The sequence below is a fragment of the Callorhinus ursinus genome, unplaced genomic scaffold (assembly GCF_003265705.2).
Source record: "Callorhinus ursinus isolate GAN/ISIS: 27379988/994484 unplaced genomic scaffold, GSC_fseal_2.0 scaffold57, whole genome shotgun sequence".
Taxonomy (NCBI): Eukaryota; Metazoa; Chordata; class Mammalia; order Carnivora; family Otariidae; genus Callorhinus; species Callorhinus ursinus.
Window position 1 is genome coordinate 8864899 of NW_027397119.1, and position 19739 is coordinate 8884637.

Genomic DNA, 19739 nt, shown 5'->3' on the forward strand with positions numbered 1-19739 from the left:
ACTTATCGGTAAGGTCCTAGACGCAGTTTTATTCAATCATGAACAGAGTAAAAGTGTCCTCCAGCCTGTCACTTCCTTCATCTGACACGGCCCTAGAAGTTCTCATCAGTGGAATAAAACAGTTGACAAAAATAAGGGCTGTTACTGTTGGAAAGGGGGATAAAATTAGTCATCGTTTGTAGCTACCTTCCTCCTCCAAAACCTCGGAAAACTAACTTAACATGTTTTAAAATTGATAATGAGAACATATCCAAATATAGTTTTTCCAACAGCCAATTAAGACAGAATGAAAAGAAATTTGCTCACAACAGCTAAACAAACAACTCAAACAATGGACGCCCTAGGAGCACGCCTCACCAAGTTCAAACCCTAGAGGAGGAGCCTTCAGGTCTTGGAGAAGATTTGTTACCTGGGCTCCACCTGCTGGCTGCAGACGACCCTTCTAGCGCTGGTACCGAGAGCAGGGGACCGCTTTCATCTTCCCAGGCTCCTCTTCCCCAAGATGATCTGAAGACACGGTTCCGGTTTGGGTTTCTGAGGCTGCGCAGTTCTGCCGGTCTATGCGTCCCTCCACCTCTTGGCTATGATTGTGGTTCCTCTCCTGCTACGATTCGAATGTCTGTGCCCCCTTAAATTCCTATGTTGAAATCCTAACCCCCAAGGTGATGGCATTAAGGGGTGGGGCCTTTGGGTGTGATTAGATGGGGAGGGTGTTGCTCTCACGTGTGGGATTAGTGCTTTTGTCAGAAAGACCCCACGGAGCTCCTTAGCCCCTTTTGCTTTGCGAGAATACAACCCATGTAACCTCTTCAACCCCAAAGAGGGCCCTCATCCACCGTGCTGGCACCCTGATGCTGGACTTCTAGCCTCCAAAACTGAGAGAAAGGAAGTTCTGTTGTTTATAAGCCACCCAGTTTGTGGCATTTTGTTATGGCAGACTAAGCGGACTAAGACATCTGCTTAGAAAGCTTTTCTTAATAGGGAAAAAGAAATTTTATTGATTAGAGGGGCAGAATGAGGAAGAAACACCCACAATGTCACCACCAGCAACACTGTCTTTGTATCTAGAAATGAAACTCCACTTCTTACTGATCTCTTTGAAAAAGGAAAAAAAGAATTTAAGGGTGCGTTGAAGAGGTTCAGACGAGTTGCCATACACCCAAGGGAGGCTGGGCAGGGCCACCGCTGAGACAGGTCCCACACCAGGAGAGAGGACGATTGAAGTAGCTCAGGTAGAGGGCCTCCTTTCCGCAGGATTCTGTAAAGGCTGGGATTCTGAGAAGAACACGTTAAAAGAACACTTGAACATCTGGGTGGGTGAGGTCAAGGCACTTAGGACCCAGTTGTGGGGGCAGGCAAGAACACATACCAAACATGTGACAAAAGGGAATTAACACAAAACAATGAAAGCAGACCCTATAAATGTTTGGGCAGATTGGGTATGGACTGTTGAGATCAGACGTCATCAGTGAAAACATCCCAGAGAAGGGTGATTTCTGATCTCAGTTTAGAAAGAAGGCTGAAAAATTGATTGATGGGAGAAGAGGCAGAAGGAGAGAGAGCAGGCCTACCCGATGCAGGCTTTCCATAAATGTTCCAGGGACTGACCCATCCTGAACCACAGGAGTCCATGCCTGGGCCCCCTGGAGCGGGGAGTTGAGGTCGGCGAGCACAGAGATCTGAATGCCACTGACCATTTGATTAAGGTCTGTAATGAACTCCGCTCTGATTGGCTTCCAAGGTATGATATTTGTAGCAAATAAATATATCCCGGAGGTTATAAAATTAGCCCCTGGCCCCATTGTTCATCCGTTCTTGGAGGATGCTGTCTCTAAATAGAATTGAACGTGAGACTCTGCCCAGTGACTAACAGAGATGGGGCTGACCGTCGATGGTGCAGATGACTTCTGCAGATGCCTTGATAAGGGAAGAGGAGGGCTGGTTTCATGTCCTAAGGAGTTCGGGCCAACAAGCTGATGACTGAGGCCAGCTAACAATTTGAAGCGATCCTCAAATTCATTGCTAACCATGTTGCTAGAAATACAACGTCTTTTCTACCTCCACGAACTCGGAAGGTCAGCTGTGGAAATCTGCATGAATGGTCGCCTGTATGAGTAATCACCTTTTGAGGAGCTCAGCGTTCAGCAAAATGAAGTCACTTTCTCCCATGTTGTACGCCATCGGAACATCCAGGAAACGGCCATGCTGCCCCACTCTGGATTCCCCCGTGAATGTGGACTGGATAAAAATCTCTTCAGATTTATCTTACAAGATACAAAGAAACTGGTTTGCTACTGGTGACAAGTAGATGGTTGATTACATGCCAATAATGAACTGGGACTCTATAGTAGACCAGAATAAATGTGACTTGTGGTCAACAGAGTCTTGGTCTAAAGGAGCCAGTATCCAAATGCCCACTACAACTGCAGCAGAACTCCATGAGTGATGCTGTATTATTGGCCAACAAGACCCATTAGGGTAAGGAGGTGTTTTATGCCCACCATCAGTGGACTTTTTGCTTCCGGGATCAGGACACATTTCTGGGCCCAGAGGGGCTCTCAAAAAGCCTCCTACTCCAAGCCCCGGCCTCTAAACTGAACACATTATAATAACTCCAGCTTATCTGTGTTTTTGAGGTCCCGCTCGCTCTCTCAAACACTCATCTTTTCAGGCAAAAATTTCTACACTCCGTCCCTCACCTTGCCCTTGTTCTTTGCCCTTTCTTGACAAATACATCCTCCGTGAGCTTAGAGAGAGAGAAGCATGTGTCCAGGTTATCTCTGGAGAACTGGGTCAAATGGAGAAGCCATTTGTAGGGAAAGGTAGTAGGTATTAGAGCTGAGGGGCTGAGTGACTTTCCCCGCCTTCCCTGTGGGTCAGGTCAGCTTCAGACTCACTTTCAGCTCCATACTGCCACCTTGTGACTCCAGGGCAAATCCCAGGACACTCTTGTTTCCCTCTTAAGTGGATGAAGGTCGCTCCCCACCCCCTCAAACTCTCTTCCCCATTCAAGGGGAGCAAATTGTATTTCAGATTGAATATTCCGTTGTCCCTGCTCCTAGGAAACAAACATGCCCAGAAATTTCCTGGTTATTAAGGAGTTTTATTGGTCAGTTTTAACCCCATCTCTGGATGCCTGACCCAGGATTGAGCTGCGGCAGCCTGGGCTTAGTCTAGAGCCCCTTGATAAATAAAAGACCTATTTACATACAAAACACAGAGAGGGATATCTGGAAACTTACTGGCCTATACCAAACATAAAAAAACCATTCTGAGAAATCACCATAGTCAACAAATTCACCTCCTGCCGTTCTCGGCCCTGGCCACCCCCTACCCCCCTGATCTCATGTGGGTTCTAAGGGACTGAGTACTGTATTCTGTAGAGTCCACAGGATGGCATAAACATTTCACAAAAGTGCCCAGCCCAGAAACAGCCGGTTCCATTTCTCCTGGGGTTAGCTGTCAGAAGTGAGATTAACCCCAGACAACAGAAACCTTCCTTCATGCTTCCCATAGGAGGTTACTCACCAGACGCAATCTGGAGCCAGGCCATCATCATCTTCCCTGTAGAGTGTTCTGTGGTCTACAGTCTTACAGCCCACCACATCCCCCCAACAAGGTAGGCATTGTTGTTTCTATTTAAGGAGGAAACCATTGCTCAGAGGGATTAGAGGACTTGCCCAAGATCATACAGATAGAAGGGGGACAAGAGCAGGACTCAAACCCAGGTCTTTGGAGCACAACGCTGGTGTCCCTTCTACCTCCCAGTTATCGTGATGAGCAACGGTTTGCCCAGTACTGACTTGGGCACGAGGGACGGGACCCGTGGTGTGAAGGGGGAGGGGGGTTGGCTTATATACGCAGAGCAGGAGAAACTTCAGCAGCTCATGAGGGCATGGGAGCCTCCTGAGCCCAGCTCCACCAGGATGGATGGACAAGGAAGAAGTGGTTGGATGTCAGGGACTGACATGGGCAACAGAACACAGTGAAGAGAGACCGTGGGCCCTCACATCTGCCTTGAGCCTTGGTCCCATTAGGGTCTGTGTCCCACTCCCTGGTTCTTTAGCACTGAAGGCTAGGGACACTTTGCTCACTCACAACAGTCAGTTTAGGTTCTTTTAAGGAAGCCAAAGGAGGCTTCTCAGAGCTGAGTGACCTCTTAAAGCTCAAACTTACAGCCATTTCCTGCAGTTTCCTAGGAGTAGAGGGCAGAGAACCTGTTCCCTGGAGCTGCTCTCAGGAGCTCTTAATTAGATTAGCAGCCCCTTCCACTAGTAGAGGGCTCCTGGGTCTACCAACCTCTTTCACATCCATGGTCCTATTTGACCCTCATAACAGAGATGATTAGCCAGCATTCTCCCCATGTTGGTCATCAGTGGTGGCAGAACCAAGACCCGGTTCTCCTGACTTTTCTGCTGATGCTCTTTCCACCACCAAGGCCATCTCTTAGATTAGAACTGGAATTGGGGGGGAAGCCACCCCATGATCTAAATCCCACTGGAGATAATGAGGAGGAGCAGGGCAAAACCCCAGATTCCACCAGCTCGGCTACATCTCCCGGTTTCAGCATCACGGAATTGAGGGCAAAAGTAGACAGTATGGCCATGGCAGGACCCACGGTCACCAGAATTGAGTTAAAGGGTATAAATGTCATTGTCATGAAAATCCAACAATTCTTCTAGAGCGTATTGGTTAGAAAAGGCTCTACTGTAACCCCATGCCCAGTCTTGCAAAGTCACGACAGGGTAGAGCTGGGAAAGACCTTATGGATTATCCCTGTCCTAACAGGTGAGAAGCTGGAGGCCCAGAGAAGGGAGAGGACCTGCCCAAGGTCATACATGCCCCTGAAGGCAGAGCTGAGTCTCAAATCCTGGGCTCCTGACTTCCTCACAGCATGCATGGCTCGTAGGGAAGCTGCGAAAAGCCTCAGGGAAATCCAGAGCCGTGATCCAGCCACACTTTCTATAAGGATGTCTCCTTTGGACCGTCCCAGAGGAAGGCGCAGTGTGGATCCCTTGGGGGAGGGAAGAGAGCCACCAACGCGTGCTGCCTCAGAGGCTTTGTCCAGTCTTAATCTTACTGTGATCATTTTCACCTTCTTCTCTCCTCCTTTCCTCACATGCTCCCTCCCAGGGGGTCACACCACTGAGGGCCTGCTTTGCCCTGTCACCCGTCCTATAAAAGTGGACGATATGGGGAGAAGAAAAACTAGCATTTGTGGAATTTTTACTAGTAGCAGGTGCTGTCCTAAATCCTGCACCTCCCTTCAGCAGACAGGCGGGCACAGCGGGCATCCCCCCTTCGGTTTCCTTCATGAAAGAAGCCCCCCTACACAAGACAAACAAATCCAGGATCTAGATAGAGAAATAGGATCCTTCTCGCAAGTTTTCACTTCCCCCGCTCCTGGTTGCGCTGGGTGTGCTAGTCAGGTTAGGATGGGGACAAATAGTCAAGGCGGGAGGAGACCAGCCTGAGTCCCTGCCACCTGCGGACCCCCAGACAGAGCCAGCCTAGGCCTGCCTGAGACCTGGGGCACCACATCCACCCCATGGGTGGGCTCCCACGCACGCTGTGAAGGCGCAGGAGCAGGGAAGCAGATGCTTTGACTCTCTCTGATTCCCAGGGTGTGAGATTGGGAGCAAACGAGCGTCCGCCCACACACCAGAGGCACCTGTAACACCAGGGGTAGTGGGCCATTCTGGCCCCCTCACCCTGCCTCAAAGTGGGCTCCCCCCAACTCCAACCCTGGCCCTCCCAGCTTTTACACCCAGTGCTGAGATGAGCAGAGATCCTCCGCCGGCCCCGCGGGCGAGTGTTCCCTAAAGGCGATGGTCTCAGTGGAGGCTTCACCGTCCACCTGCGCTGAGTCCTTCAGTGAGCCTTCGGGCGCATGGCCCCCTCTGAGTCTGGGGCTGAGCGTGAGGGTGGGCAGGCCGCTGGAGCGGGTCAGCAGCGTGGTGCGGCGGCTGGAGGGGCTGTCGCCGGAGAGCTGTGGGAGGGGCCGGGGTCCCCTGCAGCAGGCCAGACGGCGCAGGGGCCACGGCCGCAGGTGGCTGTTGAAGCCCATGTAAACCCAGGGGTTGCAACAGCTGCTGAGGTTGCCCAAGAGCATGGAGATGGTGAAAGCCACGTTGGTTGAATCTGTAGAAGGATAAACACAAGAAGCCTCAGAATTACAGAGCTGGATGGGACCTGGGAGAGAGTCCAAGACCCCACTGAGAAGAGGGGGAAACTGAGTTTCCAGAGAGGATAAAGGACTCACTCGGGTTCTATAATTAGAAAGGAGCACAGCTGGGACTTGGAGCTGGGACTTGTCTGTGGGTCTTGTCCGTGACTATAGGGTCAGGGTAGGAGCTGAGGTTTGCTCCAAGTTGACTTTCAAGGTGTAAACATAGTCAGGGACAGGACCAGCCCAAAGAGGACACAGTGTCTTCGTTCCAAAACCTAGACCTTGAATCCCCTAACAGATGGAGATCTAGAATGAGACACTTGTATTGTCATGCAGGGACAATAACTATGAGTCTAGGCCAAGCTCAGGCCCCTTTGACCCCCATTCTCATTTATGTCATAGATACGGATACACACTCTCTTCCTTGACACCTCCGGAGCAGTGCCTCTCATCCTGTCACTCAGGCATCGAGCATGGGAGCACTGCCAGTGCCAGACCATTGCTGGGGGCCTGGGAGGGCAATCAGCCCGACCGCCCTGCAGGTACCATGGCATCAGCTCCGACTGCACAGAGGGGCAGCTGCTGGGAACAGGGCACCCAAGCGTCCCCTTCCAGATGAATACTTGTTCTGTGTCCTCAGAGATTATACCCAGGGAACGCACCCTCCCGCAGGGAAAAACTAATTTCTCTCTTGTGCAGGCAAAATAGGAGAGTGCAGACTGATAAGATGTCTTCCAGACACAAGATTCTTTCTGAAGATTACATGGAGCTCCACAGGCCGGTAGGACAGCTTCCAGGGCGGACTCCGACCTCCTGCAGGATGCCCCACGTTCCAGCCGTGGCGCAGGTTGCACACTGTGGTACCTTCAGCAGAGGCTGTGGAATCGCTGAAAGCAAGGTCAAAGCTCCAAGGAATCTTAGGGGTTATGGCACAGACGTGAAGCTGGGTCCACCGACTCTAAGACAGCCATCCTGCACCCTTGTGCAGTTTCAGCCAGTGAACTCAGAGGCAAAGCTTAAGTGCCTACTCTGTAAAGCACTGTGAAATCTTCAGATTCTCTGGTTCCTTGTGCACCTCACCCATAGGTGTGCTCATGCGTGCAACTACTCATAGCCCAAGCAAAGGGAAGACGCAGGGTCAGAATGTTTGAGTGAAGACATGAAGCACAGTGGTGAGAAGCTGAAGGCATCTGGGCCTGGACTGACCCATGTAGGGCAGAGGAGGGGGGCAGGGGGGAGTATCTATAGGTGGAGGAGGGACCCATCCCAGCAACAAACAGAGTCTCCTTCAATTTTCCCCACATTCTGGCCTGCTCCCCAGTTCTCAATACCAGGGAGCTGTGGAAGATGTGGGAAGTTGCTCTGGCTAAGGGGGTGGTGTTCACCCTACCCGCTCCCTAGATTAGGCCAGGGGCTGAGGGTTTCCATGAGTTCCTTCGCCTGGGAAACATCTGTTTGACTGGGCCCCCTCGGAGCCAGGCCCGGTGCAGGAGCTAGAAATGTGGCCCGAGCACCAGGGTCTGCAGAGGCTCCACCTCTCAGCCCTTGAGGGCAAAGCCGCACTGCATCCGAGCAGGAACTCAGCTGACTGTCGGGGGCAGGAGCAAGGGCAAGGAGACAGTCAGGCTCCAACCAGAGACTCAGGGACAAGAGCCCAGGAAGCCAGCGTGCTATGGACAGGAACTGGGTGTACTGGAAAGTAGGTTTAAAGTAATGGACCTCAGCCCCTAGAAGGGCCTCCAAGGGCTTCCAGTTTTCTGAGAGAGCACGCTGTCTTGTAAGGTAACACGTTGCTCCTGCCCTCCTTGCTCAGAGAGGCCCTTGCTGATGATAAATCCCTCCTCCGCAGGGGAGGCATGTGTACTGAGGGGCAGGTTCGTAATGACAGTGACACAGCAGGCAAGCAGGGAAGCCTGCACTGGCTGGGTGGCAGGGTCTCCAACTTCTGGTGGGTTTCTCGATGAAGCGGCAAATGACTACACCCCCCCCACCCCCCCGCACTGCCATTGGCTAAGCCGGATTGTTGAAAGTAAAGCCATGTCTTGTCTAATGCTTGGGCCATAACGACCTCGATCCGGGTCCTGGCACCATGTCTTACTCGCCGTGGCCCTATGGACCAGTTATCTTACCTCTCGGAGTCTCAGGTTACTCAGACATAAAGCAGAGAAGGCCACCAGTAAGCACCAAGGACTGAATGTGCTTGGCACTATTCTTCTTTCTTCTATTCTGTGCTTGACTAGAGCAGGGGGTCCCTACAGTTGGTTAGAATCAATACATTCATTGCATAAAGGGTAATTTGCAGCTAGCCTCTTGTCCAGAGGGATGTCCAAAAGAGGGGATAAAATGGGACCGTAATAGTTTGGTGTTGTTTTCACACTTCTCTTGCAGGGTTGTGTGCAATTCATGAACAGCCTGACCCTTATTTAGTCTTTCCAGAAAAGCAAAGTATTTGCTTGAGTGTGTCCTAGATGAGCAAAATGAGATTAGAAACAAAAGCACAAGGGAAGGAGGATCCACTCCCTGGGAGCTGGTAGGAATTGGTAGCCTGGGTCTGCTGGTCAGCAAACTCTCAGGAAGCTTCCAGAAGAACCTGTGCACAGGGCCTCTCTCGGGCAGTTACATGCTGCACCCATTATATATCCCAGGCTGTGCACATGGCTCGCAGTGCAGAGCACCCAGTCACCCCTATTCAGAAACACTTAGACGAGTTGACTTGCACTTGTCCCTATATCCCACTCCTCTTAGGGGAGCAAGAAGGCATGTCTTTGAACATCCTCCTCAACATTTAAGCTGCCCAGACCCAGCCTTACCTTCGTGAGTACACACTCACCCCCAGACGGCTGGACCGTCTGGCAGTGTCTAAAGCTCAGGAGGTTTCCTTTGACCTCACCCCAGAAAAATGACAACAGCAAGGCCTCCTGTGTGCCGACCGGAACATGGTCTTCATGGAGGGTCCCAGGATCTCATTTTGTTTTTCATGTAGGAGGAAGACCCCGCTGCTTTTACCATTTTCAGAGCCAGGATTATGAACAGAGCAGGGGGTAAGGGAAAAAGACAAGGAGACAGCAGGCCTAGGTCCGACCCTTCACTTTGCCACTCCCAGGCTGTGTGGCCCTGGGCAAGTCCCCTTTCCCCTCTGAGCCTCTTTTCCCCGTTAGCAAAATGAAGGGGTTGAACTTGACATTTCAGGGTTGTCATGTGCCAACAGGCTAATTAATTGGAAGGGGTTGTTGAGAAGGGGTTCAAAGTCATGCCCAGGCTCAGGAGTGTAGAGTGCTGAGAGACATAGCTCTCAGCTGTGGTCACCAATTGTCATCCTGGGCAGTTTGAAAATTCTCTTCAACTCCATCATTCTATGATTCTAATGCTCATCTGTGAAACTGGCAGTTAGTTGGTTGGCCAAATCTGCCAACAGTCATATTTCCCTAAGGCCACGTAATATTTTTAAGTGTTTAAATTAAGTGCCTCAAATTTAAACGATGGAAATTTTACATGAAAGGTACTCATGGCATCCGTAGGCTGGGTGGGAGTTGTAGCTGCCCCTTTGAGGGGGAGACAGGCACCACCTTTGATAATTCCTTCGCTCATCTGTTACCGGCCAGGCCCTGGGAAGCTTTAGAACCCTGTCCTAAGCTTGCTGGTCTCCCTTCCCTGCTCTTTTCCACTCCCCCTCCCCCACAGACATACACTTGCCTTCATCGGGGGCATTCTTGTCCCACACAGACCACATCTGGACGCTGAAGAAGGGTGCCCAGCAGGCGATGTAGGCCAGCACGATGACAAAAGTCATTTTCACGGTTTGGATCTTGGCCCTGGAGATGGCGCTGATGCTGCTGACTCGGGACGGCAGCCCCCGTGTAGCTGCAGCTGGGCCAGAAGGCGAGGTCCTGTCCCAAGTCCTGCAGCCCCTTCCTTCCACCTTCCGGGCCTGTGTCTTGATTTTTAGGTTCTTACAGATCTCATGGTAGATGAGGCTATAGCAGGCCGTGAGCATGGCCACAGGCAGGACAAAGATGGCCAGGGTGGTCCAGGTGATATAGACCCGAGGTCCCCAAGGGACGTGGAAGTCTGCCCAGCAGTCCAGCACCCCAGTGCCCTGGATCACCTCCCGCAAAGAAAAGATGAAGACTTGAGGCAGGCTGAGGATGGCAGCCAGCAGCCAGGGAGCAGCGATGAGCGGGTAGGTGGACTGGCTGGGCTGCTGGAGGCTGCGCAGGGGGTGACAAACAGCCAGGTAGCGGTCCAGCGTCATGGCCAGCAGCATGTAGGTGGAGGCGAACATGCTGAGCACCTGCAGATACTTGATGGCCCGGCAGAGGAGGTCAGGGCCCTGGAAGCGGTAGGTGATGTCCCACAGCAGCTGGGGCAGGACTTGGAATAGCGCCACACCCAGGTCAGTCAGGGCTAGGTGCAGAACAAACAGGTGCATGCGGGAGCGCTTGCGGTTTGGCTGTCCCAGGGTCAGCAGCACAGTCAGATTGCCCCCTGTCGCCAGCACCAGGACCGTGGCCAGGACAACGATCTCCACCTTGGCCAGTTCCTCATCCCGGCCCAGCCAGGGTGTGGTGGCATTGGGGGCAGACAAGGTGCCCCGGGGAGTGGGGTTGGCAGCCCAGGCAGGACCAGAATCCATGGCTGACTTTGCTGGGAGGGAAGGGGAGGAGGGAGAGAAAGGGACGGACAGTGTGGGGGCAAGTGGAGGGGTTTGATGGCTGAAATGGGGTGGGAAGGTTTCAGATGGCAAGAAAGGAGAAGTGGGGGATGACAGGGAGAAAGTGAAAATAGGGAGAAATAGGAGGAGAGAGAAAGAGATAAGGAAGGAGAAGATACTGATGGCACAATGGGGACGGAAGCTTAGGCCCGAAGAGAAAGAGGGCTCAGGGAGGGGGACAGGGTGTCAGGAAAAGAAGAATGTTTGAGGCTGCGCAGGGTGAGGCTTCGGGAAGGGAAGGCAGCCTGGGGAGCTGCCACCACTTCTCAATCCACCCCAAATTCACTTTCTCCCAACTCTTCTGGAAGCAGAAAGCGAATGTCCCTAAGCCTGCTTGGAAGCTAGATCGGGGCCATCGGCGTCGCCCGCTGGGCTGGAAGCCCCAGCGAAGCCCGCGCGGCCCCCGGAGCCCTGACCAGCGGAGTGGGGAGCGCAGCGGCTGGAGCCGAGCGGGTTTTATGGGCTTGCAGCGGGAACCCAGCGGCCCCTGGGGACGCCGGTTGGCTCCTGCAGAGGAGGGCGGAGTGAGGCTCCCCCGCGCTCAGCCCGCAGGAAGACTGAGAGGCTGGGGAGGGGGGGGGGCGGAGAGAGAAGGGACCGCGGGGCAGCGGAGCGGCTACCGAGAGCCAGAAAAGGGGAAGACTCAGGCAAGCGCTCACAGGCCTGCCAGACCCCCAGACCCGCAGACAGATGACTTTATCTATGCTCGCACCCCGGAGCCCTCGGGCTGTCTTCCAAGACAGGTGCACACGCAGGGAATAAGGGGTGGTCACTCCCGGAGGCGGGGCCCCTAAGGCCCGCAGCGCTGTTGGGAGTGTCCCCTGCCCCGGGCTTCCTGTTAGCCCGCGAAGGGTCCAGAGTCTGCAGGGGTGGCCAGGTGGGCGACGTGGCGCCCCTACACGGAGCCCTCAAGCCCTTGGCCGCGAAGTCTGACCACAGCCACTCGTGGGAGTCTGGTGGGAGTCTGGTGGGAGACTTGGAGCCATAAGGCAGGAAGGTGAGAATCTGGTGGGAGACTTGGAGTCATAAGGCAGGAAGAAAAAGCGAGGACCTGTGTGGAGAGGGAGCGGTGGTGGAGATAGGACAGAGGCGCCGGGTGGAAGGGGCTGGACCTGGAAGCCCTGGGGCGCTGGGTGGGAGCGGCCCACGGGAGGAATTCCACTATGTGTGTCTCCAGAAGTCTTAACTTGCCACCTCCCCACAGTGTTTCATGGGCCAAATGGCAAAGGCAGTTAACCACCCTGTGGGGATAGAAAACAGGCCCAGGGAAGTGGCGTGACTTGCTCTAGAAGATCACAGAACCAGTATACAGGAGACGCAGGCCTAACCCGCGCCGTGTGCCTTTCCGAGAGGGGACCTGACTAACGCCCAGTATGTGAGAGGCACTGGTGCTCAGGGGACAGATAAATACACGAGGTGGATAATTAGGATTCTCTCTGGAACAGATTAAAAGTTCTTTAGGAGTGACAAACAGCATAGTCCGCCACCCTCAGGAAGCACAGGGTCCATCGTTGATCAGAGGTCCTCTTGTCTCTCCCTTGAGTCAAACCAGATGCCCCTTTACAGTGTCCCCCACCCACCCATGCAATTAACATCATCTTTTGAAGAGATTACCTCCTAAACACCTACAGATTCCTCTCCACTTCATCCCACTGCCAAGTTCAAACACCATCTCTCCCCCAAAATACTGTAGCTTCCTCTTCTGCACTTCAGCCCAGGCTCCACCTTCTCGAGGATTTTGCTCTCTATGAATGATAATTTTAAGTCTCTCTACTGGTTCATTCCCATCTACAGGCAAACAAAGTCTAGTGTTGTCCATTAAAAAAAAGTCATAACCCTCCTCAGACACTATACCCCACCTCTAGCTACAGCCGTCTCTTCCCATTCACAGCAAAATTTCTATAAAGGACTGTCTAGCTGGTTTTCTCGTTCCCATTTGTGCCTTGATATATTCATTAAAATTATGTATATTTACACGTTTTTAAAACATTGCGTATTACATAAATGATACCATAACACCCTTTTTAAATTCTAGTTAATCTTTGAGATCTATGGTGGTACAAAGGATAGATCTAGTTCATTCAGTTTAATTACTGCATGGTATTCAAACATGTGAATATAACATATTTTATTTATCCTGAACCTTATATTTTTCATTGAGTTTAGTTCCAGCTCTCTCTCTCTCTCTCTCTCTTTTTTTTTTTGTTATTTTTTTAAAATACTACAATGAGTATTCTTATGTATGCCTCCTTGTGTTCATGTTCATGTGTGAAAATTTTCTGGGGTGTACATGCAGAAGTATATGCTGGGTATTGGTATTCTTGGGTTATACAATGTATGGATTTTCATTAAGTAGGACCATATCCTAACTTTTATCTCTAAATTCATTGTATTGATTTATTCTCGCACTGGCTGCACATGACTTTCCTGACATCCTCAGGGTCAGACTTTTTAATTTTCACCAGTCTGATTGGTATGAAACAGAATATCATTTTGCTTTTATTTTTTCTCTGATCCCTAGTTATTGGGGGTATCTTTCCATATATTTATTTGTTGTTTGGGTTTCCTCTTCTGTGGATTGTTCATATCCTCTGCATAATTTTTGATTAGGTCATTTTTCTTACTGATTTGTAGAATTTCTTTATACATTCTGATATGAACTTTTATGTATTCTGATATGTCGCAGATATTTTCTTCTATCTGCCACTTTTAACTTTGTTTATGGGGTCATTTGTGATACCAAAAATTTAAATTTTAATGTTATCAATACTTTCTTTAATCATTTCTGCTTTTCTGTTTTGTGTTCCCTGTCTTGAGAACAGAGATATCTCCTCTATATTTCTTTCTAACATGTTTAACATTTGTTTTTCATATTTCATTCATCACTTTAATCCACCTGGACTTTATTTTTGTGTATGTGTCAGGTAAGAACCTAACTTCATTTTTTTCCCTACATGGCAAACCAATTTCTTCATTTATTGAGTAGTACATCATTTCTCAACTGTCACCTGCATAATAAATATATCAAGTTCACAATATGTATGAGCCTATCTCTGGGATCTCTGTTCTGTGCCATTAGTTTATTTTCTATCCCTGCTCTAATATTTCACTATTTTAGGTACTAAGGCTTTATAATAAACCTTAATATATGGTAAAAACAAGCCTTCCTCTTTTTCTTATTTTCAAAATGCTTTTCACAGTTTTAAAATAGTGAAATTGATATCAGTTTGTCTAGTTCCACAAAAAATTCTGTTAAGGTTTTGGTTGGAAGCATTGAGTTTAGAGAATAATTTGGGGAAAATTCATGTCTATGATTTTAATCAGATCTACTCTTATGTCCTTCAATAATGTTTTATAATTTTCTTCATAAATGTTCCATCTTTTGATAGAGTTCTTTCTCTATACCTAACAGTTTCTGTTGCCATTATATACAGAATTTTGTTTTATCACATTTTCTGGTTAGTTATGGCCAGCATATGGGAACAATATTCATTTTTGTGTCTTGCTTTTATATTCAGCAATTTTGCTACACACTCTTATTAGTAAATTATTTTGGATTATCTGTGCATTTAATATTGTCTGCAAACAATGATCATTCTTTGTCTTTTATTCCCAGTCCATTTCTTTTTCTTGCCTTATTGTGATGGCTAAGACTCTACTACAAATTTGAAGAGCAGACATTATTGATATTTCTGACTTTAATGAGATTGCTTCTAAAATTTCACCATTAAGTATTGTATTTATGGTGGTCTTCTGCACTTTTATTTTTAAATATACCTATTTTTACATGTACATAGTATAAAAAGCCAAATGATTCTACAGCGATTATGAAAGAAAAACAACTCCCCCAAAACTGTTCTATTTTTTAACTCCCTAGAGGTAATAACTTTCTTCTATTTTTAAAGTTTTTTTATTAAATTTTTTTTAACTATATACAAACGTACAGAGAACAGAACTTCATAGGAGAACATAGTTATTTCTCTTTCCCTTTTGCAGTTGCTTGTCACTCCAATTTGTGGACTTGCCATACTTTATTCATCCAATCCCCTTTAGTGGGGATTTTGGTTGTATCGTATCCAGTCTTGCTATTACAAGTAATGCTTCGATAAATTGCCTTGTATATATTTCCTTCTACACTTTGCCAGTATATCTTTGTGGTAGGCTTCTAGAAATGAGATTGCTGGGTTAAGGGTATCTGCATTAATAGTTTTACTATATATTGCCAAATTCTCTTCTCTAGGGACTGGCCCAATTGCATTCCCACTAGGAATGTATGAGGGTACCCATTTCCCCATAGTCTTGCCAACAGTGTGTTCTTAAATTTTGGATTTTTGCCAATCTGATAAGATAAAAATAGTATCTCGTATAGTTTTAATTTGTGTGCCTTTTATTACGAGTGAGGTTGAGCATCTTAATGTCAAGAGTCATTCTTTTTTTTTTTAAAGATTTATTTATTTTATTTTAGAAAGGGAGAGGGAGAGAGAGAGAGAGAGAGAGAGAGAGAGAGAGAGAGCATGCATGTGCCAGCAGGGGGAAAAAGCAGAGGGAGAGGGAGAGAAGCAGACTCCCCATTGAGCACAGAGCCCTGGAGCAGGGCTCAGTCTCACAACTGAGATCATGACCTGCGCCAAAATCAAGAGTTAGATGCTCAACTGAGTGAGCCACCCAGGTGTCCCTGTCAAGAGCCATTCTTACTTCTTTTTCTAATGATTATTGATATCTCTAGTGAATTTTTCTGTGATTGTTGGTCTTTTTATTTTCTCTTTTGGAAACTTTATATATTTCGGTAATGAACCCTTGTCTGATATTTGAATTTCAAATATTTTTTCTTGTTTTGTCATTGATATTTTTACTTGATTTGTGGTATTTCTTGACAGAGGTCACCTTTTAAAACTCATTATTAGATTTATTTGCTATCAACCTCTGTATTTCTAAATAACAAACATACACTGCTACTTCTTCAGTTTTGGGTTTTAAGCATTACCTATTGGCCTTCCCTTTGGTAGGTGAGCATATAGTACCCTTTTGTCGCACTCATCATCCATCAGGCACTGGCCTTTCTGCCTGCCTGGGTAACCCTAGATTCACAGTCCCATAAAAGTCTAGATGGCGGAAGTGGTCTGGGGAAGATGGGCCATTACTGGGACTAATGCATCTTTTACAGCCGGGAGCAGGCCTTGCTGTTTCCACTGTCTTCTGTTAAGTTGGTTTAACTCCAAGATTGATGGAGACCCAATGAGTAAAAGGGGTAGATGTAGAGGGCAGGAGGATAGATGAATCAGTGCTGATTTCAGGGACTCCCAGAAAGTCTCCACTCGTTCCTCTTGCCATAAAATAGCTTGTACAGTCACAGAATGTTGGAGTTGAAAGGGACTTATATTTTGGTTCAGGCCAAGAGGCGGAGGAGTGATGGAAAGGAACTCAGAGACTATCAAGTTCCATGCTCTCATTTTCCAGAAGAAAGTCCAACCTGAAAGCCAAAGACACAAGTGAGGTTCTCAACATCACATGGATATCGGAGGTGAGAGTCAGGACCCAAGCCCACCCATGTGTTGTTCTTTGCTCTTTTCCCCATCACCCCCTCAGGGCAGTGGCTCTCCACTCCGGCTGTATGTGAGAATCTCCTGAACAAAGTGTAAAATCGGCCCAGGGCTCATCCACAGAGATCTGATCCACTGCTGTGAGCCAAAAGTTTCAGCACTAAAGCTAATAAGGCCAACTCAGTGCTTTGTGTATAACAGAAGCTCAATAAACTTTTGTCACATGTGAATTCACAATTTAATGGGCACAAATGAGTAAATGAAATATCCTTGCTGGTTAATGTTCCTTCATTTTTTTTCCAACTTTATTGTAGAAAATTTTAAATATTCACAAAAGTAGAAAGAGGAGTATAATGATGTGCGTAGTATATAATCTGCCTTTTGACCGGTTTTCTGGAGAGTAGAGGAGGGAGTGACTGTAATCCCACTGAGAATTCCAAGAGCCCCACAAGGCCAGGCTCCAGTTACCCGTGTGCAGCATCTTTGGGAACCTCTCAGACCACATCCCACTGAACACGTGGCTGTGAGAGGTGCAGATGAGGGCATCCAGTGACCAGAAACATAGCAGGCAGCTAAAAATGAGTGGCCCTTCATACAATCTGGTGGTCCCCATGCCCAGCTCCAGGGAAGAGCTCAGCTCCAAAGGAGGAGAGGCCAAGTTAGTGCTGGATGGTGCCACTGGTGCTGGGATTGAGTCTCCAAAGGGTGCTTAGCTCTCTGGCATGGCTTCTTAGAACAGGAGATGACTCTATTCTGCTCAAATAGCACCACCCTTGACTCCCTTTGCAGGATGATTGAAACTTCTCCTATTAGTTATCATCAGTCCATGAGAAAGTTTTAGTCTTTCTTTTAAGCTCATTGTAGCTATCAGATCTCCATTAAGTTTTCTTGGAATTTAATAAAATGATGGCAGTGACTCCCAGAGAATCAAGTGCACAACATAGTTTCCAAGTTTCTGGGAAAGCTGGTCCCCCGCTGACTAGTAGGCTTGAGTGCTTGAAGCTAGGAGCTCTAGAGAGAGTGGCCCTGGGGTGGGGACCAGAGCAGGGAGGGGCACAGCTGCTGAGCCCGAGAGGGGGGGATGGTGGGGAACAACTGCCAAGTGCCACTTGCTCCTCCGGTGCTCCCCCCTGCCCTGCCCCAGAGAAGTAGTGTCAAGATGTATCCTTAGGAAGGCCCACGTACCTGCCCCACCACCTGCTTCAGCTTACATGCAAGGAGGCAGGGGGAGGTTGTGCTCAGGGCCCTCACAAGCCTGTTTCTAGAGATCTGCACTTCTTTTTCCTACCCTTCTTGTCCCAATCTCCCTCCACATTCCCAGCGTACCAACACCATGCCCAGCAGCCCAGGGATCCCTACCCCATGGCTTTACTGCCCAGGTTGGGTTGGTGGATGGGTAGACAGTAGCCCACATTAGAGACACTCCTCTCCATTTATCTTCTCACTCATCAACACTTCCCTATTATGTGCCCCCACCAGTAGGTGGGCGGCGGGGGGAGCTCGTTCCCATTGCTAATGTGTACAGGTAGGCAGCCTGAAATGACCAAGGGGTCTATTACTCATCCTCGATAATAGTATCCCTAGCTCTTACCGTGGTTCTTGGCACATGGTGGGTGCTCAACAAACACTTGCTGGAAAGATGGATCAGGAAAGATCATTGGCTCTAAAGCTGGGAAACACAACTCTTCCCTTGTTACCGTCAGAGGTTCGGTGAGCCCGTGATGAGGTCACCTCTTCACTCTGGCCTCAATCTCCTCTCACGTAAGCTGGGGTGGTTGGATTGGTTGAGCTCTAGGTACCTGCAGTGCCTCTTTCATGATTCTCTGGTGGAACAATTCTTCCCTATCCTGATCCATGCTGAGCTATTAAAGCTAAATACTACCCCTCTCGGGAGATAACTTATGTTTAAAACAGGCCGTCTGAAAAACAGTACCTAACCCAAGAAAGAGCTCTGATTCTGAAAATTCAGAGCCAAGGGGGCCAGGAAGTTCAAAGTCATAGGCCAGATTAGTTTCATGGGGACAGATCTTGAGCTTGAGTCCCAGTCAGCAGCTGGGCTTGGCAGTTGCCCCGCAGAGGATGTCTGCATGCCACACATGGGACCAGACTGCAGGGTACTGTGGGAACGTGAGGTGACAGAACTCATCCTGAGAGGCCATGCCACTCTGTAAGATGTCGCCCACACTGGCTCTCACCCATGTCCCCTTCCCAGAGTCAGACCTAAATTCACACCTGGTTTGTACATATTTCATTCTGGTCACCGTGGAGGCCGAGCTCGAGGAAAAACCGCATGATGCAAAATGAGCACTTAGCAGGCTCGACACTGGAGCCAGGGTGACCGGGGCTGAGCGAGGGCCTGTGGACGTCACACAGTGTGTGGCGTCGGCGTTCAGGCAATCTTCTCTAGATCCGGAGGAGCAGGTGGTTCAGCTGCTACCAGGTCCTGACCAGATTTACAAGATAACGCTTCTCAGTTCGTAGTCTATAGACTTCCAGGCACCACAACCTGCTGGGGGTACTTGACCGGAAATACAAGGCGGCTTCCTGACTTCAGCCTGGTCCTCCCAGCTGAGAGTCTCTGGGGATGAGAACTAGGCGGTTGCATTTGAAATAAATTCCCCATCAAAGTCTGAGAGTCACCAGGACATCGGAAGTAATAAGAAGTGTAGTTTATGTCTTAGGCAGCTTGCCAAGCAGGTGGAAATGGCCCCAAAGCAGGAAGGTAGTATAATCACCGTGTGTTTTAACAGAAAGATGACTCTGGCAGCAGTTGCCCAGGATGGCCTTGAGAGGGACGCTGGAGGCAGGAGGTCTGGTCAGAGGTGTCGGCGGTATGCCTGGCTGGAGGTGAGCGCAGGGGCGCTGCAGAGGAGGGACAGATGCCACATGTCAACCCCCGTCATAGATGTGGCTTTTTTTTTTTTTTTTTTTTTATGGCAGGCCGTCACCAATTCCTTTTGGATGCTGGAAAGCTGTAGATGACAACCAAGTAAAAACAGTCCGAAAAAACCGATTCCGTTTATGCTAGCAGAGGCCCCAAGCCCTGAAAAGAGGATGGATGGTCTGCCTTCTCTGAGTATAATTCAAAATAAAACAACACTGAAGGTTCACATGGATGTTGACATTTAAAAAGCTTCTTTCTGGATACATTCATTACAGCTGCGCTTTTCTTATCTTTTTGGTTTCTGCTTTGCCGGGCCCTAAGTATGGGCTTAGTCTTTCTGTGAGGTTATCAGAACCAGCGAGGGAGGCAGGGTGGGTGGAAGGAAGTCAGGAGGTACTTTGGGAGGGGTTGGGGGTGATGAGCTTTGAGGCAGAT

General features: G+C 49.0%; 1 protein-coding gene and 1 long non-coding RNA gene across 2 annotated transcripts; one reads left to right on the plus strand and one right to left on the minus strand.

Annotated features, from left to right (window-relative positions):
* Positions 1-5305: 5305 nt before the first annotated feature.
* Positions 5306-10802, minus strand: AVPR1B (arginine vasopressin receptor 1B). Its single transcript, XM_025855295.2, has 2 exons — positions 9863-10802; positions 5306-6141 (listed from the first exon to the last, which is right to left on the minus strand). The coding sequence occupies exons 1-2, from the start codon at positions 10800-10802 to the stop codon at positions 5762-5764; spliced, it is 1320 nt and encodes a 439-aa protein (XP_025711080.1). The 3' UTR covers positions 5306-5761.
* A 678-nt stretch (positions 10803-11480) lies between these two features.
* On the plus strand, positions 11481-19525 carry LOC112811287 (uncharacterized). The gene is made up of 4 exons (XR_012375817.1): positions 11481-11877; positions 16271-16401; positions 19171-19267; positions 19361-19525. It is a non-coding gene; the product is annotated as an uncharacterized lncRNA (long non-coding RNA).
* The last annotated feature ends 214 nt before the right edge of the window (positions 19526-19739 follow it).